This window comes from Prionailurus bengalensis, chromosome A3 (assembly GCF_016509475.1).
Source record: "Prionailurus bengalensis isolate Pbe53 chromosome A3, Fcat_Pben_1.1_paternal_pri, whole genome shotgun sequence".
NCBI classification, from domain to species: domain Eukaryota; kingdom Metazoa; phylum Chordata; class Mammalia; order Carnivora; family Felidae; genus Prionailurus; species Prionailurus bengalensis.
In genome coordinates this window covers 90,764,239-90,783,016 of record NC_057354.1, presented here as the reverse complement: position 1 = coordinate 90,783,016, position 18,778 = coordinate 90,764,239, and the positions used below count along the sequence as shown (strand labels likewise).

Sequence of the window (18,778 nt, the reverse complement as noted above, 5' to 3'; positions counted from 1 at the left end):
TAGGAAGAGACATAGCATTTCCACTGTGTGTGTGTGTGTGTGTGTGTGTGTGTGTGTGTGTATACTATTGATACAAATAACCTCAACAGATAATAGAAAAATAGTGAAATGAGGAAGTGATGAATTTTGAGTATTTGTCACCTTTGCTTTAATAGAATTTATTTGTGAGGTTTTAGATTTAATTTTTAATCAAAGCTGTGTTTAACACTTGAAATGCACAATTCTAGGCAATTTAGCAGTTGTCTCTTATGAGCTAGTGTGAGGCCTCAGTACGCCATGGCACTAAATGTCTCAATGTTTTTCTCTGATGCTGAGGAAGGCATGCTTTTATTCATTTATTTTTTACTTTATATTATTTTTATTTTATATTTTATTCTATTTTATTTTATATTATTTTATATTTTATATTTATTTTATATTTATTTTATTTTATTTTATAAGTAGGCCTCACACCCAGTGGGGAGCCCAATTCAGGGCTTCAACTCAAGGCTATGAGATCAAGACCTGAGCTGAGATCAAGAGTCAGACCCTTAACCAACTGGGACATCCAGGCACCCCATATTTTGTATTATTTTTAAATGTCAAATTAGGAGTACATTAGTTTTTTTTTTCTAACTGTATGTGTGTTTTCAAATAAGAATTTAATTTAAAAAATAAATCAATCCACAAAACTGTTGGCCCTTGTTTCTCCACTCCTATTCACGTACAGTGTCAACTGGCTTCCCTGACCCGTCACAACCTCCTCCAACTGATTTATGAAAGAGGCTGCTGGATTATGATCTCTAAAATACAACTCTAGCTATCCCACTCCTTTTGTAAAATCTTCAGTCACATGGAATTCAGATTCTCAGGCAGGATGTGAGCTCCACTTCCTTTCCAGACGTCTTCCATTCCTCCACCTCTTGCAGGGGTTTTCAAACCCTTCCAGAGAGGGAGAGCACAAGCTCCCCAGGGTGGGGTGCAGGGCAGCTGAGGGCCTGTGGAGAGGACAGTGCTTGAGGCTCCAGCCCTGCTTCCATCACGGCAGCTGCTTGCTTCTATTTCACATATTCCAGGTAAGATTTCATTCTGTTGCTAAAAAAAAAAAAACAAAAAAAACACACAAAAAAACAAACCAGTGTTTGAAATGAACACTTTTAGTCCAACAGCATGGCTCATCCCAGTCAGGTACTCTCAAATCTGCATGTTGACTTGAGGCATTTCCTGTATTCATTTACTTCAATGATGGTTGATTGAGTACTTCCTTTGTGCCAGGCACAGGGCATAAAGCAGTTGACAAGACAGATTGTTCCTCCCTGGGGAATTTACAGTTAAGGAGAATGACAATAGAGGGGCGCCTGGGTGGCTCAGTCTATTAAGCATCTGACTTCAGCTCAGGTTATGATCTCATTGTTCATGAGTTCAAGCCCCGCATTGGGCTCACTGCTGTTAGCGCAGAGCCTGCTTCCGATCCTCTGTCTCCTTCTCTCTCTGTGCCTCCCCTGCCAGCACTCTTCCCCTGTTTCTCAAAAATAAATAAACATTTAAAAATTAAAAAAAAAAAGAATGACAATAGATATTTGAAGAAATAAGAAACAATTCTGGGGTGCCTGGCTGGTTCAGTCAGTAGAGCATATGATGGTGACTCTTAATCATGAGGTCGTGAGTTTGAGCCCCACATTGGGGGTAGAGTTTACTAAAAAAACAAAAATGAAACAACAACACTAAAAAAACAAAACAAAAAACCCAAAGCCTTTCCCCTTCCCTCTCCTCACCCACCCTTTGAGGTTTATCTCAGAGGCCATGGATTTTATAAAATCTTCTGATCGGACTTTCCTACTGACCAGAAGAATTCCCTTCTCCATGTAACTGTATATCAAGGCTGTTTGCTGTTTTCCTCTCCAGCATCCATTCCCTCACCTTCTGGTGGTAGTACTGAAACAGTCTTTGGGAAATCACCTCTCCTTCCCTCCTCTCCTCGGTCAATAGGTTCCAATTGGTCTCTGGGAGTGGGCAAGTGACCCAGGCCTGGTCGACTGGCATGTAGAATCCTCCCTTAGCCACAGCGATTGGTTCAGGTCAGTCGACCCCTCTGGCTACAGAGGTTGGACAAATGATCCCAGATGGCCCATAGTGAATCCAAGACATGGGTAGGATGTTCAGGAAACAGATGCTGTCTTTTTCCCTGAGTTTAAGCCTGAAAAGTTATAGACCCAGAATTTTTGGAAACAATCTCATGCTGTGGAGGGTGAAGCCAATGTGGAGCAAAGTAGAGGTAGATGACGGGAAGAGGAAGGATCCTTGGGACACTGAATGCCTGAGTCAAGCCACATCTAAAGCCTGGCCTCTGGATATTTTAGTTCCTTAAGACAAGAAATTTGCCCTTTTGCTGAAGTAATCTTAAGTCAGGTTTTCTAGAAGAACATTTGAGTAATTTGCCATAGCAGAGCAATTCTGTCCTCTCTAAAGTTAAAGGCTACTATTTCTCCGACTCCAGCCCATCTGCTATGGAGATTTACTCTCAAGATTTATTCACTTATTTATTTAATTTTATTAATCTATCAAGTTCTCTCCAGTAAGTTCTAGAATCCCCAAAAGACTAATCAGTGTGGTCAGCAAGCTAAGACTCTGCCATTTCTTTCTCTCTCACTAGGCTCTGTGGGGTGAGGAGGGCCCCCTCTTCTGCACAGACTGAGAGTGTTAATCCTGTCTTGCCCATCCAGCAAAGCAGCTGAAAAATAGTCAACATTGAGGTCAATGATCAACTCACCCTCGTAAGGCACTTATGATCTGGGTCCAGAGCGCTGAGGTCACCTGTGCCCCATCCAAGGACACAAGAGTGCTGCACCTGCTCCTTTGTCTTCATAGCTCCACTTTTGGGGCCATTGCTTTATGTCAGACACTATGCTGGGCATCTTACACCCATTCTCATATGGAATCCTCATAGCAACCGGAGGAATGGAGATAATTACTATACCCCCATTGAACAGATGAGAAAACTGAAGCTCAGTTCAAGACTGAGTCAAGGCTCCACAGTTAGTAATTGACAGAACAGGATTCCAAAACATGCTTAAGCATGGCCCCCGATTGGGTGGATGGGCAGGTAGCGAATGGACGACCTAAAGCGGGAGGGGGACGAAGAGACATTGAGACTGTAGGAAGTTGAAACGATCACTTCAGAAGCTGCTTGGTGTGGAACTGGGGACGGTCCCGGGGCCCGGCTAGAACCGCAGTGTGCCACGCAGTGACCCAGGTGGCCACGGGATTTTCTGCGCGCAGGCAGTGGGGCTTGCCAGGTGGAGGAGGCGGGCGGGGCGGGGCTTCCCTGGGTCCGCCCCTTTCCCAGGTGAGGCACCTGAGACCTGGGCGCGACCGGATGACGCGCCCCCGCAGTGTTTGAGCAGCGTAGGGTGCCTGGCTGTGGGGTTGTCGGACCAGGACTGCTTGGTGCCTCGGGACTGGCTCGGCCGGCTGGGCCTTTGGCGGGGGTGGAGAAGGAGGGTGCCGCGCCCTGCCCAGCCCAGGTGTCGTCTCCGGGGGCGGAGTTTGGGAACCCGGCTGCGGGAGATTCCCAGCCGGACTGGCGGGCGGACGTCGAGGAACAGAAGCGGACGAGATCGGACACAGCTGGCGGCTCCGGGAACTCACAGAACAGGTAAAGGCGCGGGGTCGCCAGCATGTTCTCCCGAAACCACCGGAGCCGGGTCACCGTGGCCAGGGGCTCCGCCCTGGAGATGGAGTTCAAACGCGGCCGCTTCCGACTCAGCCTCTTCAGCGACCCGCCCGAGGTGAGACCCGCGTCCCGGCCTCCCCCTTCCCCCGGCTCCTGCAGCCCCGGCTGCCCTCGGCCCCCCGCCCCCGCCCGCGCGCACGCCGAGGGGCGGAGACGCCGCGGTCTGGGTTCTAACCGGTTGTTGTTGACTTCAGAAGTGAGGCGCGCACCGTCTGAAAGTTAATCGAACCCGTGCCACCCCCGACACTCCCTGACCAGTTGGGATGACTTGTCTCTGCCTGGAAAAACTCCGGGTTGGCTTGAGTTTAAGGGTCCGCAGGCTCGATTCCCAAAGTGTGCCTGGACCCGGCCTATCCTGCGCATCCCGCGGCGAAGGGCGGTGAGCAGGTAGGCGGGCCCCAAACAGCTCGGATTCGTTTGGGCTCCCTCTTCTTCCTCGGCCGCCAGCCCTATCTCACAACCTGTCTCAACCATCTGGGACAGCCTTCATCACCAACTCGACTTCTAGGCCAGGTCTGACCACTTAGTCGCTGAAGCCCTCCCCAACTGCTCCTCTGTGCCCCTGAAGGGCTGGGAGTGTGTGTGGTGGGGCGGGGGAGTCCCTTTTAATGATTTGGGCGTTTACCACACCAAAACTTTGCAGCCCAGTCTCTAGTCACAATTTCGGCTCTACCCCATTACTTACCTAGTATGAGCCCTACCTGTAACTCCCCATAGAGGCTTGGGAGCGGCTGAACGTTGTGGGCCTGAGTTAGGACCGAGGGCAGTAGCGACAGCAAAGAGGCTGTCCCCAAGGTCACCTCTCCTTCCCTGCAGGACCTGTAAAGGGTTAAGTGAGGGGGCCTTCTTCCCGCCCCCCTCTCCCTCCGGGCCGAGATTCCAGGCCTGGCTTCTGCCCTTTCCCCTCAGCCTGCCCAGAACAAAGGCCCTTTCACATCCACGTCCCGGTGTCCCGGGCCTTCTCTGACTCAGAAGCCAGTGGACCTGGGGGAGAGGGGCTTTGTCGGGTTCCTCACGAGCAACCCAGCGTGTGACCAGCGTGGGGGAGGGAGAGGCGAGGCCTGGGGACCAAGAGGAGGGGCCTGTGGGCTGGGGCCGCCCCTGGGATAAGCTGGGCCTAAGGGGCCAGAGCAGAGGAGCCAAAGGAGCCGGGGCGGAGTCGCAGGGCCCGCCGGCCGCTGAGGGGAGTGTGACTCCGTGGGCCGGGTTGGAGGTGGTGGGGCGGGAGAGGGGGGCAAAGCTGCAGCTGGCTGGGAATCGGGGCTGGTTTCCTGTCTGGAAGGGAAGGGGCCCGCAGAGGGGAGCGGGGGCAGCAGCAGACAGGCACACCCCTGCCTTTCTCCCGCCCTCTCCTCCCTTCTTCTGGAAAAGCGAGGTAATTGTGAGCCCAGGGTGGGGCGGGCTGGATAAGGGCCCCAAGTTGGAAGAGGTGGCCCTGGGGGTTGGGCCCAGTGTACCCCTTTGTCCCGCTCCCTGGGCTCACCAGTCAAGTCCTCACCTCCATCCCTCTTCTTTCTGAGAGTGAGAACCCCTCTCAGAAAGCTCTGACCTGCTGCCCAAACCCACAACTCTGTAAAACCTGCGTGAGCGTCCCCTCCCTGCCCCCTTCCAGCTGTGCCTGCCCCTCACGCCCTACCGGCACACAGACTCTCTGTCCACCAGGCCAGGGATGTGGGCGGGGGCTGGGGAGGGGCCAGAGCCGGAATGAAAGGGCCTTTTTCTTCCACAGCTGGGAGAACAGCTGCCACCAAAGCAAGACTGGACACTCTGTGCCCAGAGCCCCCTCTGCAGCTGGCCTCCCTTCCTGGGACCTTCCTCACTCTCACCTCGCTTTCCTTTCTTCCCATGCCTGGCTCCCACCAGGACTCTGGAACAGTGGTAGGCAAGGGAAGTTTGTCACAGCTGCCAGAGGGGTGTATCAGGAGTGCAGAGGGACGAGGGCAGCCTCTGCCCTCTGCCCACTTCTTTCAAGACCAGGGAAGCAGCGGGAGGAGGAATTGTGGAGCAGCGTGGTGCCTGTCCAGCACCCCCCCTCTGGAGGGGTCCACAAGGGAAGGGGCAGTGGGGGCACAAAGATGCAGGACAGATTGCACATCCTGGAGGACCTGAATATGCTCTACATTCGACAGATGGCGCTCAGCCTGGAGGTAACGCCCCCACCCCCGGAGTACACCTCCTGTGCATGCACCCCAGCCTCAGTTTGCCCCCGCACAGCCCTGCTGGGGCTGAGGAGGGAGGGTGGGACCTGCTCAAAGTGGGGAGAGGGCCAGGTGGTTCTGTATGCCTTGTGTTAGATGCTGTGTGTGGACCTACACTCAGTTCTGTTGAGCAGAGCATTATGTTGGCAGAAGGGTCTTTACACCTGTTTCTGAAAACTCTGTGAGTGGGTGTGGATGTGAGTTTTGGAGGGGGTCATTTAAGTGTGGAAAGAAGAGAGGACTTTGATGTAAGAGAGGTTTGTAGGAAGGCTGTGGCCTTGCTAGAGAAGGGGAGGGGGGCTCTGCATCAGGATGTAAGAATTCTGTTGGCCCTGGAGATGGCAGGGAGCTGTTTGTTCCTTTATTTATTCTTAAACACCTTTATTGAATACCTCTATATGTCAGGCTCCTTTCTAGACCATGGGATACCTCAGTGAACCAGACAGGAAAGGCCCATTCACCTGGGGGAACATATAAACATGCAAACACGTAAATCATCTCACACAGTGAAATGATGGCGAAAACGGGATGTAACACACATCAGGTAGGGAAGGCAGCATTCAGTGTGGAAGTCAGAGAAAGTCTTTGCAATGAGATCATGAACTGAGACCTGAAGGATATGAAGGTATGTGAAGACTGGACAAAGGGCTTTCCTGACAGGGCATAGCAGGGGCAAAGCTCTCAGATGAGGATGTGTTCCAGTTCCAGTGTGGCTATACCTGGGGCTGAGGTCATGGACAGGGTCCAGATTATGCAGGGCCTTGAAGGCCCTAACAAGGCATGTAGATTTTACTCTAGGTATGCTGTTGGCCCATGCAAGGTTTTGTTGGTTTGTTTAATTTTTAATGTTTATTTATTTTAAGAGAGAGAGAGAGAGACAGAGCATAAGTGGGGGAGGGTCAGAGAGAGAGGGAGACACAGAATCCGCAGCAGGCTCCAGGCTCTGAGCTGTCAGCGCAGAGCCTGATGCGGGGCTTGAACTCCTGAATCACAAGATCATGACCTGAGCCAGACTCAGCGCTTAACTGACTGAGCCACCCAGGCACCCCTACCCATGCAAGGTTTTTAACCAGGAACAGTACTTGTCTAATGTTTTAAAATAATGACTTCTGTGGACAATAGGCTAGGCAGGGGTTGGGGGTGAGAGAAAGAGTTGGCAAGAGTGGCAGCAGAAGACCACTGGACAGCAAGTTGTTACAGCCTTAGGGGAGTGAACGTGGTGGTGTGGAAGAAAGTGCTGGTGGTGGAGACAGAGTAGGGGCTGGATTTCAAATGACTTTGGTAGATCTGACAGGGCTGGTTGATGGATTGGACATGAGGACTGGACACTGATGGATTTGCCTCACAGCAAAGAGCGTTCCAGGTGTGTGGCTAAGCAGCTGAGTGGTGTGGCCATTTACTGAGATGGGGAAGGAGAAGGAAACCACAGAGGTGACCTCCTGGACAAGGCAGGAGATTGCTGTGGGGGAAGATTGGAGGTGGGATTGTAAAGAGAGCACATCCTTGGCACAAATTGTGCAGGTTGTTTCCTTCACAAGGGTGCCAGGCAGAGGCAGGAGTCCTGGCCTGCTTTGGGGCTACAAACCTTTAGAGGGGACACCTTTATCTAACTTGTTTGCCTGGAGAGGGTCACCTATTTCTAATATGCAGAAAGATGCTCAGGGTACCTGGGTGGCTCAGTCAGTTGGGTGGCTGACTTCGGCTCAGGTCATGATCTCACAGGTCATGAGTTTGAGCCCTGCATCAGGCTCTGTGCTGACAGCTCAGAGCCTGGAGCCTGCTTCAGATTCTGTGTCTCCCTCTCTCTCTGCCCCTCCTCCACTCACATTCTCTCTCTCTCTCTCTCTCTCTCTCTCTCTCTCTCTCTCTCTCTCTCAGAAATAAATAAACATTAAAAAAAAAAGATGCTCAGTGAGCCCATTGGGACTCTGATACCACCTATTGTCCTGTGTTGGCACATGGGATAAAACCTAGTCCTTTGCACTGTCCATGTTACTAGTTACATGTGGCTATTTAAATGTATAATTTAGTTAATTAAAATGAAATAAACAATTTATTTCCTTGGTTGCTGTAGCCACATTTCAAGATGGCTGCTAAACATGTCCATCATTACAGGAGATACTGTTGAACAGAGCTGGTCTAGGTATTTAAATGTTTAAATTCTGCACCCTCTCCACTGTCTTGTGCTCCCTTCCCCCATGTAATTTTTCTTCATGGTAAGTCTGTTCAAGTTCTGGGGCAGAGGAGGGGGCTTAGATTTCACTTTGGTCATCTCTCCTTCAGCTACAGGCTGAGAGTGCTGTGTTCTTTCTCCACCAAACTCAGCAGTCTCCTCCCCCCAGCCCCTACCCCCAACTCAAGAGAGAGATCCACTGATATTTCAGAGATTGCTAAGAGAGGTACTCATGGAAGAATAAATCCAAGAAGACTTTCTGGAGGAAGCAACCTAAGCTGCAAGTAAAGGGGAGGTGGGAGTGAGAGAAAGGCTGTTTTTAAATATGTGCTGGGCCAAGGAAACAATTAGACTTTCCCACTTAATTCTCAAACAATACTATGAAGGAGATAGAACACTCCCCAGTTTATAGTTTCCAGAGGCTAAGTTCTCACAGCTAGTCAAATTCCCAAGCCAGGATTTGGATTTAGCCCCAGTGGAGATTCTGAAGGGAACAGAGGTGATGAGAAGCAGAGCAGTAAGTCAGGGACAGAAGAGAATGGGAGGGAGGGACAGGAAGATGTCCACGGAGAGCTTAATGTGTGCTGGGCTTCTGCCCATGACTCATCCTCCTTCAGCCCCTTGGGCCTTGACCCAGGTCCAGCTGACATCCAATTCTGGGCTCTTTCCCAGGAGAGTCTGGAGAAAATGCCTGCTTGGGGAGAAAGGGGTGTGTGGGTGGGGAGGGGGAGACAAGAAGCTATCCTTGGGGTGGGGAGATGGGGGCTAAACACAGGGATCTAGAAACAGTGCCAGGATTCCTGAGATGCTCTGCCCAAAGGGAGGAAGCAGGATTTCTAGAGTCCTCTCCTCCCTGGAGCTGTGGGAGAGCGGGTTTGGGGCCAGGGTAGGGGGGGATGATAGCAGGCTCATTCATTTAGGCTGAGCCCAGAAACTTTTCTATGGCCCCAGTTATTCCAATTTACACACTATCTTCCTCCCCCATGCTTTTGGGCAAGGGGTCACCTTGGAGGGCAACCGCAAAGCAGGAGGGGCCTCTGGCCTCCTGCAGCTCTAGCGGCACCAAGGCCAAAAAGCCCTTTCCAATGCGACGTGGGAGCTCTGGGAGGCAGCCTTGCGCACGACTGGGTCTCCTGGCTGCGCAGCTAGAGCCCGGAGCCTAACCCTGCCGGGAGCTGGGAGGGACCGCCTGCGCCCAGGAGCCCCTCGACTGCTCTCGCGGCAGTTGGGAGCTGATGTCACCGTCGCCCCAAGCGCCACGGGCGGGAGCGTGCTTGCGAGTCCCCGGAACCAGCGCGTTGCCTGCGTTGGTGCCACAAGCGCAATGGACAGGGCTAGGGAAGGATCCGTGAGTGCTGGGGCCCGGACAAAGAGACTAGCCAGGAGGGGGCTTGAGGACGCCTCTCTGTGCCCTCCCTTCTCTCATCCGTTTGTGGTGTTTGTGACAGAAGCTGGATACAGAATGGGATGGGGGTTGGCAAGCAAGAAAGCTTAGCAGAGGTGGGACCCTGGTGCAGACAGACATAGAGGGGCTGAGGGGTGGGGGTGGGGCAGGAGCTGTGTAGTCTGGGAGGGCTTCCTGGTGGAGGGGGCATTGTGAGCTGGTTGGCCTATTTCTGAAGTGTCAGGAAGAGAAACAATGCTGGGAGAGGGGTCATGAGAATCAGGCCTAGCTCATTGGTGGCCCAGGAAATAAATAGTGAAGGAAGAATGTTTGCAGGGAGGCTGGACAAGGCTTTTGAAAACAGGAATTTAGGGTGTTCAGGTCTTGGAGATGTGAAGGCTGGAGCCACCGGGGACAGAAGAAAGTGCCCAGTGTGATAATTGGTGTGAGGGAGAAGACAGGTTTTGGGTGATCACATTCACCCCCCTCTTCCAGCCTGGTGTCTCCACTTGGCTTCCTCTTAAACTAATCTTATACTGTAATGGGGTTAGTTTTCTACCTCCTTTCTGAAGGAGGTCACTTCTGGTCACTTCAACCAGAAGCAGACATGGTCTCTGTCCTGTGAGTGTGTTTATACCATGACATGGCACTTATGGTGCAGCCATTAATGTCTGCATCTGTCACCTCCCAGCTGGATTTTAAATGTGGGCCTTGGAAAGCACAGGGATGCTCCAGGTTTGTTGGATGAATGCTACTGCTGTCAAAATAGCAGAATTTAAAAAAGCATCCTCACCATTCATGTATACTATGTGCTGGGCATTGTGCTAAGTGCTTTACATTCCTGGCTTACTGAATTTTCACAAGTCTGGGATGTGGGGACTATTTCCATTCTCATTTTACAGATGGAGAAACCAAGTCTTAGGGAGTTTGAGTAAACTGTCTAGTGTATTTTAAATAAGTTTTTTCTCAGCTTATCAAGACTGGCAGGAATGTCACAGACCCAGGTTTGTCTCATGTCAGACTGGTGCTCTCACCGTCTGCTCTCTGCCAAGACCTCCAAGGCTCTTTCTGAGTGAATGTTCCTGAGAATCCTGGTGCCTCTCTCATTGCCTACCCACCCCCATCCTTATGCACAGCCTGTTTAGCCCCTCACTCCTGACCTCCTGCCTTGCTTGCCTTCCCATCCCCAATCCTTGCCTCTGTCCTTAACCTCCCAAGTTCAGATCTCCTTAGGCAGGTCCCCTAATTTGGAGTGCATACAGGGTTCTGTGCAGCATGGGTGAACTCTATACATGGTATGTTCCTTCTCCACCGATCCCTTACTAACTAGATGCCCCCCTCCCCCAACTCATCACTAGAGTCTTTGGGGTAATCCAGGATGGTCTTTACCATCTTGTCCATTTTCTTTAGTTGGTGGTTCTCAGCCCTGGCTACACCTCAGAATCACTCGAGGAATTTTCAAAAAAACTCACACACTCCACTCTTAGAGATTCTTGTTCTGCACATCTGAGGCAGAGCGTGGTAATGTGTTTTTTGTTTGTTTTTAAATGAGATTAAAAATTTTTAAAAAGGTAACAATTTCCGAAAGTACAGTAGTAAAGAAGGCTGTATATATTTTTAAAGGTGGCATAAATCTGTTTTCCATTCCTGGCACCCAGGCCCACAACCATATATATATATATATATATATATATACACAATAGAAAACAGTATTACACAATTCTACCATTAGTGTACTATATATATATATATATATATGTATATAGTATATATATGTATATGTATACATATATGCATATATATGTATATATATGTATATATACATCTATATATGTATATATAGATGTATATATATATATATATATATAGTACACTAATGGTAGAATTGTGTAATACTGTTTTCTTTTCTCACTTAATATATTTTGAAGATTTTTAATATCTACGCACAAATGTTTACCTCACTCTTTAATGTCTGCAGCCTTTCATATTCCATGATGTAGAAATGTTGTGATTTATTTAACCAATGCCTGAGTGAAGGACTTTTAAACTTGGTGCTTTAAAACAATGTTATAATGAGTGGCGCCTGGGTGGCTTAGTCAGTTAAGCGCCCAACTTCAGCTCAGGTCATGATCTCATGGTTTGTGAGTTCGAGCCCCGCATCGGACTCTGAGCTGACGGCTCAGAGCCTGGAGTCTGCTTCGGATTCTGTGTCTCCCTTTCTCTCTGCCCCTGTCCTGCTCATGCTCTCTCTCTCTCTAAATAAAAACATTTAAAAAAATTTTTAAATGTTGCAATGAATATGGCTTTGCCAATAGGTATAATTGTATTTGTAGGATAAACTCCTAGATATTGAATAGTTTGATCAGAGGATACATGAATTTCTAGTTTTCATAGATTTTTTCCAAATTGTGCTCAACAGAGGCTGAAGGAATTTATGCTCCTACCATCAAATGCATGAGTGCATCTGTATTTTTACAAAGCTTTTCTGGTTATTCTTGGGTAGCTGAGGTTGAGTTGCCTAAAACATAAGTTTCTTATCTGTTTCTCCTGGGCCACAGCCCACTTGGGGACTGGAGGGTGCTTCAGCCTGTCCCCGACTGACATTTCCTTCTCATCCTTTCCCCCAACTCTGGCTAGGACACAGAGTTGCAGAGAAAGCTAGACCATGAGATCCGGATGAGGGAAGGGGCCTGCAAGCTGCTGGCGGCCTGCTCCCAGCGAGAGCAAGCTTTGGAGGCCACCAAGAGCCTGTTGGTGTGCAACAGTCGCATCCTCAGCTACATGGGTGAGCTGCAGCGGCGTAAGGAGGCGCAGGTGCTGGGCAAGACAGGCCGGAGGTGAGCAAGGGGGAGGCAAGGCCGTATGGGGGGTAGTCGTGTACTGTGTGTATGTACGGAGTGTGGATCACCCTGAAGATGACTTCACCTTGAAGCCTTGTCAGAGGCCTGGGAGATGCCTTGGTGTTTTATCACCACAGTGTGCTGCCCAAGGTGCACTAAGGAGTAGCTAGGGCTAGACTCAGGAAAGCCAGTGTATCTGGTGAAAGGCTGTCAGTCTGAGGGGTTATAATGTAAAAGGGCTAATTTGCTAAGCCCTGCCTGTGATCCGATGAAGCTGGCTGGCTGGCTGGCTGGCTTCTGGAAAGATAATTTTCTCAAAGTGGGTTCACCAGATGGCCAATTTACCACAAACTGACAATAGTGTACCTAAGGTTCACCATCACAGGCAGTGCTCGAGAAAGGAAATAATAAAAAAACATTTAAGGGAAAGCCTGTCTGCTCCCCTAAATTAGATTGTGTATTCTAAAAAGGGTCAGCTTCTGGATGTGAAACACCAGCTTCATGACATTAGATGTTGCTCATCTGACAAATCCACAGTGAATTGGTTGAGGTGATGCTCTGGTACAACTAAAGTGTTTGGAGAAAATACCTGGCAAATGAGGACACTTTTGGTAGCCTGGTCATTTGGAAAACTGGCTCTGGCAAAATAAGCCTGTTTGTCCCCACTGCTGAGTAGGGAGAAGGCTCCAGCCGCCCACTGGCAGGGTGCCCATCCCAGTTTGGCCATGAAGGCTGACACAGGAGCGGTTGCCAGGAGCCCTCCACCCGTGAAGCCCCTGGGGGAAGGCAGATAACCAGCTCTGGCTTCCCCATAAAGCTAAAGGGCAAGCAGGCTGGGAGGTGGGAGGCAGTTTCCAATGTGAGCTTGCTATCTTCTGAAAGGCAGCCGTCAACAGGCTCTGCCCTGGCCATAAAACCTAGGCAGTGTGATTTGAAGTACATCCCGAATTGCTGACAGCTAAACACACTGTCATCAGTGCCACATCATTTAGCTTAAGGCCTTACTAAGTTGATAATTAGTGGAGCTATGAATTTGTATGGATAAACTCACTGTCACTTTAGGAGAGACACATGCTTGGTGAGTCCTGCTGACGGGTGGGGAGGGGAGTAAGGCCAGGTGTCTGGGGCCCTGCAGTGGGGTACTGGGAAGGCCCAGCCTACCTGGAGATGGTAAAGGAGAAATCAAAGCTGAGGGGGAGGGAAGAGAGGTTTATGGCAAATGGAACACAGATATTCTTTACTTGAGTTCTTGATTTTCCAACCCACCCAGTATCCTCCTATATCAAAGAAGTGATGAATGAGATGGTAGAGAAGAACAGCCTCCCCCATTGTTAAAAGGAAAGCCTGCAAACTCCTCCAAGTTGGGTTTAATGGAGAAGAACTCTTGAAAAGGAGTCTCTGCGGGCACCTGTTCCCTCAAGCCCCACTCATCCCTGGCAGGGGTCTGGGGAGGTGGTCAGAGAGGATGCTTGGAGGGGGAGGAGCCTGGAGCTTATACTGCATGTGAGCTGATATTCCTCCAGTGTCCCCAAGCCCAGTGACTCCCTGGGTTCAATTGACAGCTCTTACAGTCCCTCAGTCCTGCTAGGTCAGGCTGGTGGGGGACCTGGGGTTGGGCCCTGGGCTGGAGGCAACAAAGAACCCTTGGGAACCAGAACCGGGGGGTGGGGGGTGGGCATAGTGTCTAGAGGCAGGTGGCGATGTTGTGATTTGCCCACAGGCCTTCTGACAGCGGGCCGCCTGCTGAGCGCTCCCCCTGCCGTGGCCGGGTCTGCATCTCTGGTAAGAAGCACAACTCCCCTAGTCACTGGCACTCTTTGCCCAACCACAAGATCTCCTGCCCTGTCTCAACATCTCTTCCTGCCCCTCTGCCCCTCAGACCTCCGGATTCCACTCATGTGGAAGGACACAGAATATTTCAAGAACAAAGGTGGTGAGTTGCACACATGCTGGGACAAATGGAGGGAGTGACCTGAGGTTGGGTGTTCTTGTGGGCACATCTTTACCAGTTTTGGCCTCTGTCCCCAGACCTGCACCGCTGGGCTGTGTTCCTGCTGCTGCAGCTAGGGGAACACATTCAGGACACAGAGATGATCCTGGTGGACAGGACCCTCACAGACATCTCCTTTCAGAGCAACGTGCTCTTGTGAGCACCTGGTCCCTGTGACGCCCTCCTTTCTCCACTCTGCTCCAATCCCTGGATGCCATAGCTGCAGGGGGAGAGGAAAGGGAGGAAGGGAGATGGGCCTCACCTGGGGAGTTGTCCTGTACTTGCACCACATCTGTCCTTCACCCCTGCCCGCCCCCTCATGCCTCCCTGGACTTCCCCAGGAGCATCCTCGTCTCTTCCTCCCATACTCCTATAGCACTGAGGCAGGGCCAGACTTTGAACTGCGACTGGAGCTGTATGGGGCCTGCGTGGAAGAGGAGGGGGCCCTGGCTGGAGCCCCCAAGAGGCTTGCCACCAAACTCAGCAGCTCCCTAGGCCGCTCCTCAGGGAGGCGTGTCCGGGCATCGCTGGAGAGTGCTGGGGGTTCGGGGAGCAGTCCCATTTTGCTTCCGACCCCAGCTGTGGGGTAAGGCTCTACATTCTTCCACTGCCCTCAGTTGCCTCTGTCCTGGCCACGGGTGACCTCAGGGCTGTGTTGAGCATGCAGAAACTATTTTGTGCTGCTGCCACAGCATGGAGACCTACATGAAGTAGCAGCGGCCACACAGCTGGGAGGCACTCTGGCCTACACCCCGGAGCAGGCCCATGTCAACTGAGAAGACCAGTAAGAATGCAGGGAGAGCTAAGCTCTGGGGTCTTCAAGTTTTTGCAGCAGCAAATGCATCTTATATGGATAGAACAGAGTGCTCTGGTTGGAGCAAAGTAGCCTGGGTCCTGAGGGGTTGCCTGCTGATGCCTAGAGGCACCCAACAGAAACACGGGGCCTCTGAGAAGCAGTTTGAAAGCTCTAGGGCAGTGAACAGAATGCTGACTTTGGAGACACACTTGAGTTCAAATTCCAACTCCACCACCTACCAGCTATAAATTTGGGGCAAATTTCTTAACTTCTCTAAGCCTCAAGCTGTCTCATCTATTAACAGAACAATGCCACCAACCTTCCAAGGCTGTTGTGGGAATACAGTGGAATAACATAATTAAACCACAGGACCCAGCACTCAGCAGGAGCTCAGTAAATGTTCTAAGCCCCGTGGAGGAGGCAAGCTAGTTTTCTGTGGGGCCGCCTGAACGACGGGGCAGATCTGCTTAGCCCTCAGATCTCCTGCTATTTAATACGCCGATCATGGGGCTGAAGCCCACTTTTCTGTCTGTCCTGCAGGGGTCCTCGTTACCACCTCCTGGCTCACACCACGCTCACCCTGGCAGCAGTGCAAGATGGGTTCCGCACACACGACCTCACCCTCACCAGCCATGGTGAGTATGTGCTGTGGGGTGGGGGGGATGCTGGACAGTGAGAAGAGGGGCTGTTGAATGGTCCATTTTCATTCCCTATCCTTACCCTGCACTTCCTGTCCCCCAGAGGAGAATCCTGCCTGGCTTCCCCTTTATGGTAGCGTGTGTTGCCGCCTGGTGGCTCAGCCTCTTTGCATGACTCAGCCTACCGCAAGTGGTACCCTCAGGGTGCAGGTGAGGAGGGGGCCCTGACATATAGAAGGGAACCTGGAGAAGGAAAGCTGGATCACCTAGGCACCGAAGGACCACTGAAAAATCAAGAACTGGGTAGAGGAAGGAGGGTTAGGGCAAGAAGAGAGTTGGATCAGACAAGAGCATGGGCAGAGAGGAGCAGATTCTCACTGGGGGAAAGGGAAGAAGGGTGTTGGCGGTGTGATTCCCCCAGGTAACCTGAGTCATTTACGCAGCAAGCTGGGGAGCTGCAGGACTGGGCACGAGTGCATGGAGTCCTGAAAGGCACAAACCTCTTCTGTTACCGGCAACCTGAAGACGCAGACACTGGGGAAGAACCATTGTTTACTATCGCCATCAACAAGGTGATGGGTCCCTTGGTGAAGCTACCAGGTGCCAGGGCCCAGGAGTGTCTCCTTCAGGTCCCAGGAGGGTGGGTGCAGAGAGATGGAAATTCGCCTGGTGCTCCTAACAGCACCATACCTGGCTTCAGGGCCAGGAATGTTCTTCCTCACCAGCATCACTGGAAAACTCTTCTACTCACCAGCTTCAGCCCCTGCCAAGTCTCAGAGGGTCCCATGGCCAGTTTAGGATTTTCATCCTCTTTCTGCCTTTTTCCCTCAGATTCCAATCTGCCCCTACTTCACCCTTTCCTGGATTTCTCTCCCAAACCCAAGTCCAATGACTTCTCTTGGTTTCCGAGCCCTTTTGTTGGCTTTCCTGCCAACTTTTATGAAAGTACTGAGGGACATTAGGCCTCAGCATTCCTGCGTGCCTCTGTGCCTTCCTTGCCTCACTCAATCCCTCCTTCCCTGTCTCCATCTGCTCCACGTTCCTGACCGAGGACGATCTGTCTCATCTCCAGTCCTTTCCTGCCATTCCCTCCTGCTCTGCTCAGTAGGAGGCAAATAAGAGGGCTTGAGGAGAGACCCAACAAGCTCCTCCTTCTAAGGCAGGGATGACCAAACCTGCCTGATGTCACTGCTGACTTCTGTGACCAACGTGAAGGTGGCAGCAGACCCCTTCCTTCTCCTGCAGGAGACTCGAGTCCGGGCAGGGGAGCTGGACCACGCTGCGGGCCGGCCCTTCACCCTGAGCATCAGTAACCGGTATGGAGAGGACGAGGTGACACACACCCTTCAGACAGAGGGTCGAGGAGCCCTGCACAGCTGGATGGAGGCTCTGTGGCAGCTTTTCTTTGACATGAGTAAGAGGAGGAGGCTGGTTTGAACCTTGGGAGGGATTAAGGTTTGATGTTTTTACCCAAGGCCTCTATTTCCAAAAAGTGTGGAAGGGAACGTGGCAGGGGAGAGGATGGCCTGGCCCTCTCAGTCTTCCTCCTCCCACCCCAGTCACTGCCCTCCTTCCAGGCCAATGGAAGCAGTGCTGTGATGAAATCATGAAAATTGAAACCCCTGCTCCCCGGAAACCACCCCAAGTACTGGCCAAGCAGGGGTCCTTGTACCATGAGATGGGTGAGTGAAAGTGCACTCAGGGAACCTGATGGGAAGTGGGGTTGGGGGCTTCAAGGGAGCCTAGATAATGGCAACAGAGAGAAAGCACTAGACTGAGGCAGAGCTCTGGGGACCCAAGGCCCACTCGGTCTTCTTGTATTTGTTTCTCTTCTCCAGCTCTTCTTAGAGCCACCTCCACCAAAGTTCCAAACAAACCCCCAAAGAGCCAGATTCATTTCATGGACTCCTGTCCTAATTTCTTCTTCTCTGTTTCCCTTTCTGCATGTGGATTCCTGTCTCCTCCTCTGACCCTCCACTTGCCTGGCACTGCTTTCATTTTCCTCCTCTTTCCTTGATTTTTTCACCCACTTCTGCCCACCCCCTCATCTCCATCCCCCCTGCTCCCCATATCCCATAGTTGTATCAGAGCCAGTGGCTCCAGGGGGCCCAGGTGAGGGGCTTCTCCTGCAGGATAACACAGTCTCGGCTGAGATCCGGGCTTTGCTTTCCTCCTATTACAGTGACAGGTGATGGTCAGGGCTGGGTAGGCCTGGGGCCTAAGCTCTGACTAGCCCCCTCCCCTCAACCCCTTCCTGGTGCCACAGCTATTGAGCCGCTGGATGACATCGCAGCGGTGACAGACATCCTGGCCCAGCGGGAGGGCACAAGGCTGGAGACACCCCCACCCTGGCTAGCAATGTTTACAGAACAGCCTGCCCTGCCTACCCCCTGCTCACCTGCCTCAGTGGCCCCAGCCCCAGCTCGGACCCACCCCATGCCCTGGGGGCGACCCCGAACATTCTCCCTGGATGCTGTCCCCCCAGACCACTCCCCTGGGGCTTCCCGCTCGGTCGCCCCTCTCCCCCAGCAGCCATCCCCACGGTCCAGAGGCCTCTTCAGCAAAGGCCCGTCCCGCACTTGGCTCCAGTCACCAGTGTGAGAGAGAAAGGTGCTGGCAACAGGATCTGGCCAGAGGAAGAGAAGACCCATGTGCAGTCAGGCTCTGGATGCGGCGCTGTCAGTACAAGGTTGGCCAGCTTGGCCTCACCTTCCTCTGCTGGACTTGGGGTAGGCTGGGGAGGAGGAGCAGAAGCCCCTCTTAAGCTGTGGTTGCCAAGGTGTTGAGGGGCTCGTTCCTGGGACTGGCTGGTACCCCCGAAACCCTTCCTGGGAGAAAACTGGAACCAACCCTGCCCTACCTCCCTGCACTAACCAGCTTTGAGGATGGCACTGAAGAGCCTTGGGAGGGAGTGCACCTCCCTTGTGACTCTCACATCAACCATTAAAGTTATTTAACGGCGGCCTTCCCCTGGTTCTTGAGGACAGGTTGCCTTGCTGCTTGGTCTGGACCTGCCCCATCCCCTCATCCCTGGAGCTTAGTTGACC

At 51.8% G+C, this 18,778-nt stretch overlaps 1 protein-coding gene across 11 annotated transcripts; it reads left to right on the top strand.

Moving 5' to 3' along the window:
• The first annotated feature begins 2,637 nt into the window (after positions 1-2,637).
• RTKN (rhotekin) lies at positions 2,638-18,692 on the top strand. Of its 11 annotated transcripts, none has more exons than XM_043603751.1 (13): positions 3,844-4,099; positions 5,685-5,859; positions 12,105-12,304; positions 14,028-14,089; positions 14,187-14,240; positions 14,336-14,453; positions 14,674-14,883; positions 15,634-15,728; positions 15,835-15,941; positions 16,175-16,303; positions 16,977-17,145; positions 17,309-17,413; positions 17,998-18,692. In XM_043603751.1, exons 2-13 carry the CDS (start codon positions 5,788-5,790, stop codon positions 18,330-18,332), a joined length of 1,656 nt encoding a protein of 551 aa, XP_043459686.1. In that variant the 5' UTR covers positions 3,844-4,099; positions 5,685-5,787; the 3' UTR covers positions 18,333-18,692. The 11 variants fall into 11 exon arrangements, with proteins under 11 accessions (XP_043459682.1, XP_043459686.1, XP_043459690.1 ...); XM_043603754.1 differs by lacking the exon at positions 3,844-4,099 and adding an exon at positions 4,111-5,087 and having other exon boundaries at positions 5,442-5,859; positions 18,264-18,692; XM_043603749.1 differs by lacking the exon at positions 3,844-4,099 and adding an exon at positions 4,850-5,087 and having other exon boundaries at positions 5,442-5,859.
• Positions 18,693-18,778: the final 86 nt, after the last annotated feature.

What these genes read in the sequence shown, in the direction of transcription:
- RTKN (XM_043603747.1), top strand. Translation starts at nt 3,657, where the DNA reads ATGTTCTCCCGAAACCACCGGAGCCGGGTCACCGTGGCCAGGGGCTCC. An exon ending in CCTCACCCTCACCAGCCATG is followed by an intron (nt 15,729 to 15,834) that starts GTGAGTATGTGC and finishes CCTGTCCCCCAG; the next exon opens with AGGAGAATCCTGCCTGGCTT. An exon ending in GTCCTTGTACCATGAGATGG is followed by an intron (nt 17,414 to 17,997) that starts GTGAGTGAAAGT and finishes CTGGTGCCACAG; the next exon opens with CTATTGAGCCGCTGGATGAC.